Consider the following 16,174-nt stretch of genomic DNA (forward strand, 5'->3'; position numbering starts at 1 on the left):
CTCCAGTAACAGTTCAGTTACATTCTAGCTGTATGAGCTATAAACTCTTCTTTTCAGAGGTTCCACTAACTTGGGGTCCACCTCTACCTGGTCACCTGTTTTGCCATGTGAATTTGTTTTAGGACCGTTTTTCCCTCCTTGCTATAAATCTGGTTGTCAGTACACAGAGGAAGAGCCAAATAACTGATTTTCTTCATAAGGCCCCAGAAAGCACTAAACCAGCGTTTTCCATATATAAAAGTTTTAACATTAATGCTCAGTATCTCAGGAGTCTCCAGACAAAGCATGTCTGTATGCTTGAAACTCTCTTTTGCCAGTGTTCTATTTTCTCGTTTTGAGTGGTGATGAATGGACCTATTGCAGTGCCTGTGCAATATCAAAAATACTAAGTTGGATTTCAGATAATACTGTTTAATATTACTTAATGATGTAGCTTAACAGTCAGCCCCTCTAAGGGAATGCAGTTTTTCAGACAGGAGAAAGTTGAACCCTGCATTCACAGTATTTTATATAAATAGAATTTTCAAATTATTCCTGAGGCCTCTTTAAAATATTTTGTATGATTTTTTTTTTCCTATTCCTCTACCTAGTGTCTTTTCACTCTGTCTTTTGATGACTCTTAAAGCAAGACCCATTGTACAAAGTGAATTTCACATACTGAATATTCCAAAATTCAAGCCAATAATAGATTTTTGCTACTGTTTTCTAGTTCAATTTTTTATATAAAGTTAGTGTAGATATGTTTGTATGTGTAGTTACACGTGTTTTTATCCAAGCAAAATTCAAGCACATAGTTATATTTAAGTTTGTCTCTCTACTTTCTCTGCAGAACCTGACCTAAAAAAGCGCATTCGTGTTCACTTACTTAATGCACATGGTCTTGATGAAGCTGGTATTGATGGTGGTGGAATTTTCAGAGAATTTCTGAATGAACTGCTTAAATCAGGATTTAACCCTAACCAGGGTTTTTTTAAGACCACCAATGAGGGACTTCTTTACCCTAACCCTGCTGCGCAGATGCTCGTTGGAGACTCTTACGCCCGACATTACTACTTTCTTGGAAGAATGCTTGGAAAGGTAAAAACAGTGTTGTGTAATATAAAGCTATAGCAGTACTGAAATTATTCAGTAATGTTTTTTTTCTTTTTAGAGAGGGGTAGATGGGAAAAAATTATTATTTTTCTAGAGTTGAGGAAAAGTAACTTTCAGATGTTGCATCAGAACATTATTTCTACATACCACTCAAATTTCTGGTTCATTTTAACAAGTTACATACTTGAGAAGTACAGAGAATTTGAGATACTCTGACTGCTGGTTGAGCAAAGTGTGCATTTGTCTGCTTCTGTGTTTATCTTTTTGCTTAAAGTTAAGTTGATAGAAGCCAATAGAACTACTCTGCTTATGGTGATTTTTAACCTGGAGCTTTCTGGAATTTGACTGCAGTTACATTTGCATCATTTGGAATATATGAAATTAATATTTTCAGAAACAGTTTCTGGTTGTACGAGATGTTCAATTCTAGCTAGCATTTAAAATTTGCCATGAGCATTTACCAAACTCGAGCCATATCCAAATTAACTTTCACTTATTCTGATTGGGTTTTCGTGCATTTTGCATCTTTCTTGAGTTTTAGTGCTTGGTATTTTGGTGGTGTGAATGTTCAAAGACTAATACACACTTGTTGAGCTAGATGAAAAATGAAGCAGGGGGAGCAGGGAAGAAAAAAGAAACCATTACAAACATTCATTTAATTCAATTTTCTTTTATGGTCAGGTTTTGTACTGAGGCTATTTCCTTCTAAGCCCTTGAAATAATTTTTGTAAAGCTAATAATTGTGAAACGAAGTTTGGAATACAAATTCTATTTCAGAAAAACATGTATTGATTGCTACTTAGCTATCTAAAACTGGAAGTATTTAAGATGTAAAAGTCCCATTTAACTGCCTGAATTATTTTGGAGGCTAAAATCCTGCTGACTTGCAGTGAGGTTTAACATATAGTTGGATGTCCTTTTAGTGTTGCTGGAAGTGGTTTAAGAGGATGTTGCTGGCAAACTTGAGTTGTTGAAACAGAGTGCTGTTCTTCAGAGTTGCCAGTCAAGTAATTTAGATTAAACTGCCACTTTGTAGGCAAGTTCTCTGCTAATGCATCCTAGCTATTGCAATATCCAAACTTGTTAAATAGTGAAAATTTCAAATCAGCCATTTCAATAAAATAATCTTTGAAGGATGTTCCTGCTCTTAATGGGAGATGGATTCAGTACTAATACAATAGTTTGTAATGATGACCTATATTACATATCCAAGGCTTCATTTTCTTTCTGCATCTAGATTTTTGGGAGTGGGGAAGCGAATGTTGCTGTCATATCGCGAGGAAGTTACTTCACTCCAAAAAAGTTTAGTGTTTATCTAGGAATGGGGCAGGGCTCAGTTGTCAAGGGGAAGTTTGAAATATTTCAAAAAATAGATTGTAATTTTGAATCTTTAATTTCCTCTGTTGAAACAACACATTGCCTGCTGTAATTGGATTTCAAATATTAGCATAAAGATGGAAGTTGCAAAATGTGTTTTGTCTCCCATACAGTGCTACAAGTATAGTTTTGGTTTTGTCTTTTTAAAATCAGAAGATCTATTAACATTTTGAAAGCATAATTTTTTATTGTATTTCCAGTATGTTTACATAAGGTAAGAATTGACAGTGTTACTTAATAATTACCCCTACCTAGGTGGAGAGACACCTTTTTAGTAGTGTATTTAGAGACTTGATGAACTAAACAGAGAGATAAGGCACGGCCGTACTAACCAAGATCACAATACTGGCAGGTTTTGAATAAGTTACTGAATACTCACTCACCCGTTTTCAAAAATGTGTCCATTTTATGCTTTGCACAGGGTTATTTGAGAGCAATAGTGGATTATTAAAAGCCCCTTTGTAAACCAAATAGATATAACGCAAAGGAAGCAATCAGGCATCCACAGCAATTTCTTATTTGTGGAAACCAGCATGTAAAGAGCGCTGTCACCAAAAACTCTCACGTAAGAAGTTTCAATGTTATCAGAAAACAAATACATTAAAATATAATAATTTATAGAACTTCTCTGTCTCTTGGTAACCATTTCATACAAATATCCAAATGCATTTAACTTTCCGTACCATAGATTTACACGTAATTTAGTTTTTCTTCTCATCAGGAAGTTTCTAACAGCTTGACATCTTCTGTGTTAATTGGTCAGTTCAGAAGTAGAAACATCTGAAAATTGAGAACTTACCTTTAAAAATGGTGTATCTAAAAAATTATTTTAACCCTAGATAAATTACTGACTATGTGGGGTGTATTTTTGTAGTTAGTGAAGAAATTGAAATCTATGTACTATACAAACTGCATGGCTGTCCATGCAACTTTTAATGATCACTGAACGAACAAAAGGTCTTGTAGAAATGATACCATGTGATCATGTAATTGCATATGTTGTCTGAACTCATTCTTTAAAAAAAAAAGCAGAAATGAGTTTGCTTAAACAACAGCTACTCAAACACTTCCAAAGTTTACATTTCTCAACTTTCAGTGACTTTACTCTGTAATGTAAATATTATTTTAACATTGGTACCTTTTAAGCATTTTCCTTTCTCTTCCTTAAAAGTAAAAGCTCAGCTTACCGTGCACACCTCTGGTAGCAGTCTCCCACCACTGGCAGGGTTTGAAACTTGAACCTTTCCGTTTCCCCCACAGTGACTTTCTTGGGGCCCGGCTTTGCGTGAGAGCTGAGGGTGTCCTGGGCTGTCGGGGACATTCAGAGGTGTTCTAGCCCCAGATTTTCTGTGTCCTCTCTGGAAAGTAACGTGGTGGTGTCCCATGTGGTGTCCCAGAAGTATGTATGGGACACTGTAGTCCTTTTGCTCTCTAAGTAGGTAGGATTGCACTGTGGGGAAGCACTTGATTTGGTTTAACTTCCTTTCTACATGCAGTAGTTGTTCTGGCAGCACTAAAATTTTTTCCACGTGCAGACTTTCCTGCTGCAGCTTTGGCAATGTAGTGGCCTTGGCTCAGGAGAACACAAAAGTTGCTGTTTTGACAGGCTGCCAAAACTTCAAGCGAAATAGCTGGAGAAGTGAAATTTGGAAGCAACACCTGAGAATCTTAAGTGAGGATTTTCTCCATGCTGATTCTTGAATGGTCTGCTGCTAACCTGGAAAGACGGAAATGCTGGTTAACCATTTCAACAGAAACAGTGATCAGTAGAACAGTGACAGATACAGAATTAAAATCCGAACTTCACCGTGTTCAGACCTAAACCCAGTCTTGTGTACCGTATTATCTTTCTCCGTTTCCAGTTTATGTTTGCATTTATTCAATTATGTTGATGTGACAGTTGTTGTGGAAAAGGACATTCTTTCCATTTGGAATTAGTTGACATCAAATAGCTAATTCTTACAATAATTTACTTAAATTTCATGAAGTATCAGCATTAGTTTAGGAATATGGCAGGAAGTCCATAGAAGGATTAGAAAGATAATTTTTGTGGTTTCCTCTTCTTCCTTTTTAATATAAAACTGCTAGTTCTTGCATGTATTATGTTTTGCAATGATTGATTTTTGCACCTTTAACAAGATGACTCTTTCTGACACCAAGAGATTTTTGTCTAATATGCTTGGCATCTTTGCTTATACTGAATTCTACCATCTCCATTTCTCTTCTCTTATTCCAGCATATTGAAGAGCACTAGTGAGCCACACATTCATGTTGCTGAAGGCCATATGCACTATCTTTGAAATGTAATATTAAGTCTCTTTTTCTAAGCAATGTAATCTGCAGTCCTTGGAAGACACTGAAAAGATTTAGATTTGTTTTGCCAAGGCTTAGCTTTTGTCTTAAATGGTTGGGAAGGCAGTATAAAGAACAAAATGTGTTTTCGGTTGTTATTGTTTTGAAGAGTCCTTCCTTTGTGGATCCAAATAAAGAACTGTGACAGAAGAAGCAGCAAGGGCTAAGCAAAAGTAATGTGCTTATTTAAATTTTAGCTTTATTTTGATGATGGATAGATGAGACAATCTAGGTTTAGTCTTTGATCATTAATACTTAATGTTATATAGGAGGTCAGTAATTTGCGTGGCCTGGTGGATATTATGTTGATGAAGGTTTAAGTTGTTGATTTTCCTAGGACTTTTAATAGGCTACTATACTGTTTTAAGATATAATGGGCTGTTTTGTGCACATATCTAAATGTTATTAAACATATATAATTGAAAAAAGTTATAAAATCTATCTTTTGGTAAAATCAAACATTAGAAGGGTAATAGTAGATCAAATACAAATTTTATTTTCCTAGTAGTAAATGTGGGAACATTAATTATTGATTAGATTATTTTTCTGTATCTTAGAGAGCGTGCCTTGTAGTTACTGTTTGTAACTTTGAATAGAGGGGTGGTAGATCATTTGTTGTGCAAGGTACTATTCCTGGCTGGAAGGTACAATTCTAAGATTAGCAGTGTCTTACAGTATCCATTTTGCAGAAAACCTAAAGTAGTTCTTAATCATCCTGGGACCTTATCTAAAATGGATTGAATCAGTGGGAGTCTTTTCACAGCAACATCTGGATCAGATCCTAAACTCTTAAATCATTAATAAGCTGCACATACGGAGTTAAAACCTTCAAGCAAATGTTTCTAGTAACATATATCTGTGCCCTTTTTGCGCCAAAAGCTTGTAGGCAGAGAACAAAGCAACAAAACTCTACAATGAGAACTGGGTTTCGTATACTTGAATATTTGATGGGATAGTGCGTCAAGCATTGCACTGCTACTCTTCCTCTGTTTCTCTGACTGTTGAAGGATAGTTTTGGGTTTTTTTCTTTTTTTTCCTTTGATTTTTAGGCTACCCTTTCCCTTTAATTACTGTCCATTTAATTAGGATCTGCTTTGGCTTGGCTTAAATCAGTACACTCTTAATTGATTTGTGCTGCAGCCACAATTGATGCTACTAGTACCTAGAACAGTATGTATGGAATTAGCAATACTGATACAAAGAAGAGGGAATCTCTATAGCTTTTTGTTTTATTAATTTCAGTTACTTTGCACATGATTTTGTAGACTCAGCATTTTTCTTAAAAGCAAGTTAGCTGATGATCATTTGTCTCAGAAAATCTTGAATCATCTGAAATGGAATCAAAACAGGAATTTACCATGTAAAGTGGCATGCTCTTTTAATTATACATTTACAGTGCAGAAACACAATCATGAGAGAGTGAAACTGACACCTTATGGAAATTACGTAGTGATTTATGAATGTGTATATATAAACTAATCTGAATCTATTTTCTGACATGGTTATTCAGCTTGACAATTCCTTTGTGTACTGCTTCATTTAACGTAACCAATTATCTTTTGATTACAAATAGCTACATTAGTACTAACCTTGTAAATATATGTCTAGCACTAAAAGACTACTGAAATGTGGTATTTTAACTCTAAATCTTAAGGAAGGAAAAGTGTGTATTGATGGATTGTGATATTTATTGGGTCATAATGTATTTAAATTTTCTTTAATGCATATGTTAGTGATTGTTTACTGTGATAAAGTGCATAGAGGTCTCTGCAAGCAGTTCTGCATGGAAAGAATTACCTCATGTCAGTGGTCACTCCTCAATTAGATGTTCCATTAGCAGATGATTCCTGCTTCTGGTTTGTGTACTGATTGCATTTTATTGCCTCTAAATCAGGTTCCTAGACAGGGAATAAATAAACAGTTAGAGTGTGTGGTAATGGTATCCTGATCTTTTTTCACAGTTGGAAACACCTATGTCCATTTCAGTCAATTAGGTTTGGAATATTTACTGAAATTCTTTATTCTATTTGAACTGTCTTCAAAAATGACTAGTTTCATGTCTATTAAAATACAGATTTATCTTGGAAGCATATCCAGAGGTTAGTTACATAGTAGTAAATGTTTCAGTTTTTCAGAAGATTAGGACTTAAATAAGAAGGAGATGTCTTCCTTTTATCTTCAGTTCTTACTAAATTATGTTTAAATTTGAGAGAAGAAAAATCTGTTAAGACTTTACTGGAACTTCAGTAGTGAATGATAACTATCAGTTATCCAGTGCATCCACAGGTACCTCTAGTTCTTCCCTCTCCCATCTCGCAAACCCCCTGAAATGACATTGATAGCAATTTATATCATATATGTGGCGTAAGTTACAGAGAGAACTGTTCCTATTAAGACAGAAAGTACTAGGTTGATGAAATGGTGGTTTTCTGCAAGTACCAACATTTCTGAAGCACTCTATTTTGGTAGTAAAAATTCTTGTAATAAAATTAGATATGTCCTAAATTCTTAGAATAAAAATACTAGCATGGCTTTCCATTTTTAAATTAAAAATTAACTCAAAGTCATTATACTTGGTATGCTCCAATGGAGTCTTTAGAAATGGATGCCTACATTTTTATGGTGATGTGTTCATGAGTCAGTCATGAGTTTGTTTTGTGAGTATCACACACCTGCAGTCCATTTCAGGTATTTACACTGACTGCAGCAAATTTGACAGGCAGGTCCTTTGCATCTGGGTCTTGCTACCCCTAATCTCTGGAACTTCTATGAACTTGTACTTACTGACCTTCAAATTCCCAGTGCATGGGAAATCAGCAGTAAAACCAATTTACAGAAGGCTTTATTTTTTCTGAAAAAAAGTATTTTTAAATCTGAGGATACCAGCACTGCCGCAAGGGTGTTAACAAAGTGCTCTCAGAAGCCTAATTATGGGCATTTAGCTGGAATTTTGGACTCTTTTTTAAAAGACAGAAAAGGCATCCAGTATTTGAACAAAAAGCACAGTATGAATTTTCGCAGTCATATAGGGAAGATAATGTACCATATTTTCCTTTACTACAGTGATATGAATGCATCTGGATGTCTCTGCTATTGCAGAGCACAGAGAACTGAGAAACGGTGACCTAAAGCTACCAGGTAGCAGACATACTGCATTGTGACACACACCTGATAGAATTAGTTTTATCAAATTGGCGTGAAAAACAATATCAGTTTGGTTTTGCTCACTTTAAAGCGCATTATTAAGTGTATGGGTAAGAAATTATTTTACCTTAAAATTACTAAACGCTAGCTTCAAAAATGCTTCAAAAATAGGAGTACATGTTAATTTTAATGTAACTTAACATTTTTAGTTATATCTTTTTCATTAGGGTAGAAAAGGCTTTGCTGGCCCCAAAGGCTTTGTAAGTGGGATGAGATATTTCTAGGATATAAATAATAAGGTAGAAGGAAGTTCTAATGGTTTTGCTATTTTTCTATCATTTTTATTAATGGGTCTGTACAGCTTTGAAGATCTATTGCACTCTGTAAGTGCTAAGTATTATTTAATAGTAACTGTTTAAAATGACTAAATAGAAAGGGTTATGGTCTTGGGGGCTGATTAGGGAAATAACTGAATTTAAGCCCAGTCATTTACTACCTCAGACCATAAGCCATGTGTCTTTCTAGGGGTATGACTTTAGCATTGTTTAGATTTTAAAATACAGTTCTGGGTTGTAAAGGATTAATAGAAAGTAGAAGCAATGACTAGTTAGTTATTTTTCTTGAGAAAGATTTTAGTTGAAATAATAAATGAGAGAATTAATTGTAGACATGAAAGTGTAAGGCACTAAAGCTGCCTCACAGGGAAGTTTAGTTGGTTCATCTGTGAATTTGTTTACACAGTTTGGATGTTATTCAGCATGTTATAATGCACATGTAACTTCTACTATATATAGCTAATTTGTCTGAAATGACTAGACTAGCTTAAAATTTGTCCATTCTTAAGACATGGCGCAAAGTCTTTTCTTTCTGAAGAGCTGTTTACTAAATCTTGGTGTCATACCTGTACAATACTTTGTGTGACCATGTAGTGGTTAAATAATACTGTGATAGTTACCATGTATAGTCCTGGTCAGATATTATTCTCATTACGTTGAAAACAAGAGAGAAGTCCTCCTTGCCCAGAGAACTCTGTCATTTTTCTTCCTTTCTTACTATGTGCTGTATACAGCTGTCCTTCCAGCTGACATCTTTCTTCCATAGTACATTAAAGTTACTAATTGCATGCCTGTATTCTGAAAGTTGCTTGCTTTAAAGAACTATTCCTTGTTCCGCCGCGTCACAGGTGTTTAGTGAATGCGTTCAGTATATTTGTAAGTAGCTGAACATAGTATTTGTCACTTCAAATGACCAAGTTGAGATCTGTGTCTGAATTTGAGTAAAGGCTTTTGTAGCTAGTCTGTGTTGCAATCAATTATAGTTGAACTATACTGTAATCGCAACTAGCTAATGCTATTTAAAAGAGAAACAGTAGACTTCAGACTGCGTGTTTTGTGTGTGAAGTCAAAACCTATTAACCACAGTACGCTTTCTGTTACTTTGCTTGTTTTAATACTCTGTTGTGTTCTACAGGCATTTGGACACACAGGGGGAGGGAGGGGTATGAAGTTCCTTTTACTGGCTACTACTTCTTCCATAGTGAAATAATTGCTCTCAGCCTTTTAACCAGGAAGAACTTCTTTTAACCATTTATTTAAAAAAAACCCCAAACCTGCCCCTGGCCCCTGCAAAAATACCCAAACAAACAAACAAAAAAAAACCACTAAAAAAAACCCAACCCCAAACCAAACAGGCTGGCAAGGCATCTTGAGATAATTGAGGAAACACTGGGGTGAAGAGTACCAAAAATAAATTGTTACCAAAAACCAGATTTATTTGTTTGCTTTGTGTTGTTTAGTTGTTTCAGGAGCTTTTAAGTTATTTTAATGGTTATCTAGAGATGTCATAACTTTGCCTAAAGAGCATCCCTAACCTACATGAATTTGAAATAATTCTGGGAAATGGAGGTTGGCCCTTTCAGCAGACTTTTAGCTACTCGGAGTGCATCACCCTATGAATGTTACAGTGCTTGTGTGATTGCCCTTGATGTAGACTTCCCTGTCTCTGCTTCAGAGTAGCCTCTTGCCCCAAGCTTGCATCTGCAAATTGCGCTTCTGTGAAGCTGGAATGCTAATACTCCCAGCCTTTCGAGGAGGCAGAGGTATATAGTCTCTGTTAAGGTGTTTGGTTGTGTGTCGGCCCCCCTCCCGGAACTAGAAGTCTAATGTCATGTTTGACCACCAATTGCTCCTTTCATGACTTCCTATCTGGATTTTTTTTACTTTATGTAAGTCAACTGCAGTTATGGGACTGCAGGATAGAGACAATGAAGTCAAGTAAGGGGCTCATTAGATAGGAAAGTTGGGAACGTGAACTCAGAATTCATCATAGAATGGCAGCGTTCCCATAGGTGATGACCATAAGACTTAAAGGAAACTTGCCAAAGAGTTGAGAGTACTTGAAGTTTGAGAAGAGATTAGTTTTAAAATATGTCTTAGTTAAGCTTGTTGGCTTTGATCTCTTGAGGCAGTGTATGAACAGGAACTTCTGACTTACTGTCAAAGAGAAGTCACCTCCCTCCAAGAGCAAGCCAGTTTCTTCCATCAGCATTGTTGCTCATTGGCTGCTGAGGGAAAAGAAGAGGACTGCTTCTGTGGGGAGAGCGTGACCTTATATGGTATTAAAATATATATAAAAAGGATATTTTAATGGTGCAGCTTCATATTGCAGATAATTAATCTGACAGCTGGTTACCTCTGTAAGAGGTGGTCACCATTCCTTTGCCTGTCACTGATGCTGGGGTCCTGCCTCCTTTATGTTGATGTTGCAGAAGGCCAATTCAGAGAGTTCAACAGGCAGAAAACTAAGCTTAAAATCAGATACCTTACAGCTTCCCAAGACAGTTCATTAAGGGAAAAGAGGGAAGGAGTGAATCTCCCCTTTTGGCCATTAGATTAGCTGCAGTAAGAAAAATACCTGTGAGAGTGGACTTCCATGGGCGGCAAGTGGCTTCTCTAAGGTTGTGCTCCTATTGAAACAAATGGTCTTGCTGTTCCTACTCCATTTCAGCCATAGCTGTGAGCTGGATCTGATTCTGATTTGAAAGAAGGCTCAGTTTCAAACAGTGTCTGTGCTGGGTCCACCAACACCCACCCCAGCCCCCAAAACCAACATCCCAAAGAAGCACAACACAACCTGCAAATTTTGAGCCTTATTCAGCATATTGTAATGCCCATGTCACCTTTACTATGCAACTACCGTACTTGCGAACAAACCCAGTTGAATCAGCAAGATGATTTGTTTTATCACTCTGGCAGGAATGGGTGGAATCACATCTTTTGGCAGCAACAGGTAGTTTGATCAGTGTATGCTGTCTGAGAAACAGGGAAGTTAAATGGAAACTGGAAAATAAAGTTTCAGTTTATTTAGTCATATTCAATTGTACACAGCATTTCTCAGCATCTCTGCACGGTGCTGGGGCTGTAATGGTGTAATTTACCTCTTTGAAACAAAAAGTTTATCATGATTTTATTTATCAGAGTTTTAGTGCATTTTTTCATTAAATTTTGTTAGGATAGCTTGACTTTGAAACTAATTAAAACACTACTGTTTGTCTTGTTTCCAAAAATACTTTGTTTTTAATATTGCAATCACTTAGCTAAGAGAAGGAGTAATTAAAGTTATTGTCAAGTTGCACAATTTAGTTTATTTAAAAATGCTTTATATAGTTTTTAGATGAAGTTATAAATGTTCACTTTGGAACTACCTGAAGATTAATAGTGGTGCATTTGAAATGCATTATTTTTTTATTGATTCTTAATGTAGTAAATTACCCAAGTTATTTGGCAGCAAACAGAAATAGCCAGTGATGTTGTTCACATTTATTTTCCTGATAGCATCACAATTTGCATTAATTGCATTGCAGCTGCACTCACTTATATTAAAAAGCTTCTACTATAATTAATCCTTTTTATTTCAAATAATTTTGGCACAATTTCTAGCAATAAACACTCATAAAAGACGGACACTTGAAAAATAACATACAAGTTTCTTCAATATACCTATTGCTGTTTTCCTGACAAGGAATTATTGATAGGCTTCTAGGATCAAGTGTTGCAAGTGGCTAAGACTTGAGACCAGTTTGAAAAATGCTAAGTGGATTATTTTGCATAAAAAATAGACAGGTTTTGAATTTGTGTAATTAACCTGTGTTTAGAAAATACCTTGATTTATGTCTACATTTGTATTTCAGTTGCATACATTATGGAAATTTAATTTATAATCCATTTAGCTGATGTGATCATAGTTTTTAGTGCTATCATTTATTAGTCCTTGTATATTAAATGCTCTAAAGGCTTAAACCTGCCTTGTGTAAAAAATTACACCTCTACATTTACATTTTATGAGTCATAGATGGAATTCCATTTTAAATTCGGGTAGCTTTGATATATTTAAGGAATTACAATGGCTTTATTGTTACTAATGCAGGAACAGCAAACACTGACCTTATACATTGCAAATTAATGATTTATCCCTCTAGTTTGCTTTTAAAGTCAACTATACAAATGAGGATTTCGACTCCTACACCTTGAATAAATCATATAGCTCTAAATATAATGCAGCCTTTGGCTTTGAACTCACTATTCTCAATTCTTTCTGCAAGGTCTAACTCACCTCATAGAAATGTTCTTTCAAAAGTTATATTTTTCTTAATGCCTTTGTTGGAATATCATTGAGTGATTACAGCTATATTTATTCTTCTTTTTAACTTTTTTTACTCATTGTGCTTCCTTTTCTAAGTTAGCAGTAGATTATGACGGACTTAAGTAATGCCAAAACACTACTCTTGAAGAGTAAGAAGAGAACAAACAATGTTATGATGATGCCTTTTCTGATCAGCCTGACAGTGATACTAATGATGCTGTAAAGATTTGGTCATCATTGTTAGAGATGCTGATGTGGCAAACAAACTGGACAATGGGAAAGGCTATGCACAGACAGCACGTTTCAGGAATGTTTTTTTTTAAAGGCAACAGTCTTTTATTTTTCCTTTATTCATGTAGGCTTTCTCTAAATGATATCTTGCTTTCTCTTTCTAGCTCTGAAGTTTCCATTTCCTTATTTTGAGAGCTACCATAAGTACTTCTTTCTTCGTCAGCAAGAAGTTACTTACTGTGTGAAAAATATGCAAAGTTGCTTTGTGTTAGCTTGAAATGTGGTCCTACAGTAGATCAACTGAGAGTGGTATTGCTGGGAGTTTTGTGCATTTTTGAAAATTCTTGAGGAAGCTCAAGAATTACAGTAAGAATACATTTTTCATGAGTGCTGCATGTTTTGGTCAGGCTCATTTTTGGTTCAGTAATGTTTTGAAAGGTGTAACAGTGTGAGGCATAGGAAGGATTGGACATACGTTACGGTCCTAACTGGTAAGCTCTTGGCTTGGAAATTAGGATGGTTTGATGGTGCCGTTAAGCAGTAGAATTTACCAAAAATATGCAGCGATGAATCTGTGTAACATGCAAGAGAAATAGTTTGTTTGGATTAGTTTAAAATGTACTGATTTTACACAGTTATTTTTAAGGGGCAGACTATTTTACATGTAGCAATTTATATGAATGGAAAAATATTGCTTGTGACGATGCTAATGGAGGTAGAGATGTTAACCTTTTTTGGAAGACATTCTTGACGCAGTTGCAATATCCTTTAGCAAATTTTGCTTTTCTTGCCAATCTGTGCAATTGACACATTTCCTCTTGCTTTCATACTTCAAACAAGAAGATTAATGACAGATAAGCAGTGATCTTACCTTTTAAATCACCACATAATTAATTTGTAAAATTTAGAAGCTTGGTATTTCACAGGAACATTCAACTTTCAAACTTCAGATGAATATTTTTAAATTCATGCAATATCTGGTCTGTTGCCATACCAGAAGATCCTATTCAGGCACCAAATTAAGAAGGAATTACCAAAAGGTTGAGAAATAGACAATAGCCTTCAGAAATCCTGCATGTACAACAATAAAATCTAATGTGCTTTTAATTGCTGTGTTTTTCAGGCTCTTTATGAAAATATGCTGGTGGAGCTGCCATTTGCTAGTTTTTTCCTTTCAAAATTACTGGGGACAAGTGCTGATGTTGACATTCATCATTTAGCTTCACTAGATCCAGAAATGTACAAAAACTTGCTTTTTCTCAAGAGCTATGAAGGGGATGTGGAAGAACTTGGACTAAACTTCACTGTGGTAAATAATGACCTTGGGGAAGCACAGGTAAGAATGGCTTTCTTTTGTGTATGACTGATGAATCATTGCTACCCCTACTAATTCATTTTTTAATTTAAAAGTGATAGGAAACAAGTGTTTAAAGTGCTGTGTGTTGTGAGGCATCATAGGGATTCTGAGTCAGTATTTGAGTAGACAATAACTGATTGTGTACTTAAAAAAACCCAAACGTTTTGTGATGACTTAAAGGTCTTGTCTTTTAAGTAGTAAACTGTAGTGATTATTTTCTAACAGTCATACGTGAAAAGTTGCCTGAGATAATTTCTTGAACAGCATATTTTATGTTGTTTCTTTGATTGCACCTCAGGTAATTGCAAAAATTCAATGATAATGTAAACTGTAGAAGTACTGCCTGGTTTTGGAATCAGAAATGTAAATCGGAATAGTTTTAAATAATAATGACCCTTTATTGTGAGACAAGCATTGTCTCCTTGAGCTGTAATTCTCAAAGCAGAAGATCTGAAGTTAGACCTTCACTTTTTTTTTTACCCTCCCCCTCTTTTTTTTTAAGGGTTGAGATACCAGGTGAGTCAGAGGGAAGAAATGAGTTTTCAATGTTTCTGAAAAGCAGTTAATTAGGGCCAGTTACTTAGGTCCTTATGAGTTTTTTAACACAATTGTACTATATAACTTGTTATGGATTTTATTTGCTCTTTTGTGAGTACTAAAGATCACTTATAGTAGAAAATAAATTTCACTAGAGCTTGAAAAGTGTGCCTTTATGTGCTAATACAGTTAAACTCTGTAGTTAAAGCCTTTTGTCATGCTTCCTCTTTAATTTTTGAGGATTTAAGATTGTGTACTACTTATGGTCTACTTATACTTGATTATGGTATTTAATTAATAATTGAATTTAAAAAAGTATACCTGAGCACATTGTGACATGCAACAGCATCAGAATTCAGCCTTGTTTCTTGTGGAAGAGAGAGAGACTATAAAAGGGGGTAAGCAGTTCTCCTGGGTTTGCCTGCTGGTCCGGGAAGCCTGGGACTATATGCACATCTCCCAGAAGCAGCAGCACTACTGAGATGCAGCAGCTAGTTTTGGAAATTGTTAGGTTAGTTTGATGTCTGAGACTTCTGCTTTAACAGCATCGGGCTCAGATATCATCTTTACTCTTCTGTCATTCATTTCCTGTCATTTTGGAAGATCCTAAAACCTGGATTGCATTACAGTTTTTAAAAAGTATCCTCAGATTTGGGGTTTCTGAATCATACTGAAGGAGAGAGTCAACAATTGCCTGATACAAGTAATGATTCATATTAAACATAGGTCGTATGCCATTTTTTCCCTTGGGTTAGACTCCCTGTATGAAAACTTCTGACCTTCACTGTCTTTCGAAAAACACTCAAAAACTTGAGATAAAGGCATTTGATACAGATGTATCAAAAAGCACATTCTTAGAGCGCCTAATGTTTTGTATGGTATTGTACCATAGAGCATGTGCTGTAAGTGATTGATACTGAATTGAGGTCTATAGTGTCCATGTATTTGGTTACTAGGTTGCAAAGCACACAAGATGACAGTTTTCAATATAGGGGAAAAGAAGTCTGTTGATGGTATTCTAAAGCCTTTCATTTAAATGCACTTAAAGTAATAGTTTTGTTGATCACAGCTAATACAAATCCAGTGTAGTCTCTAATTAAAAATTAAAAGTAGCTAATATTTTCTGGAGAGATTTTGGTTGCCGTACTTTATACGTTTACTTTGTATGTCCTCAAAAATTAGCCTTACAAGTTAGAACCGACCTCAGCAAGTAAGGTAGAAACACAGAAAAGAGAAATAGCTCAGAAATAACATAAAACGAGATCAAAGTTAGCAATGTTGCCAGCTCTACCTACTGCAACAAAAACTTGTAAAAAGTACATTCTTGCCAAGAAGCCCGATTTGTTCGTTAAAATTCTCTGGAGGCTATGGCTAGCATTATGAAGACTTTTGATTTTTAATTGTTTGGCATAACTTTAAAGGAAAGATTAAATATAATAGTAA

The 16,174-nt window shown here is 35.4% G+C and overlaps 1 protein-coding gene across 1 annotated transcript in view; it reads left to right on the top strand.

The window, feature by feature from the left end:
* Positions 1-16,174, top strand: part of UBE3C (ubiquitin protein ligase E3C) — an 80,470-nt gene that overhangs the window by 49,531 nt on the left and 14,765 nt on the right. Inside the window, exons 18-19 of the mRNA XM_009697834.1 lie at positions 830-1,077; positions 13,961-14,173. Of these exons, the coding sequence (XP_009696136.1) occupies positions 830-1,077; positions 13,961-14,173 (461 nt within the window). The remainder of the gene's footprint in view (positions 1-829; positions 1,078-13,960; positions 14,174-16,174) is intronic.

The sequence above is a fragment of the Cariama cristata genome, unplaced genomic scaffold (assembly GCF_000690535.1).
Source record: "Cariama cristata isolate BGI_N322 unplaced genomic scaffold, ASM69053v1 scaffold15253, whole genome shotgun sequence".
NCBI classification, from domain to species: domain Eukaryota; kingdom Metazoa; phylum Chordata; class Aves; order Cariamiformes; family Cariamidae; genus Cariama; species Cariama cristata.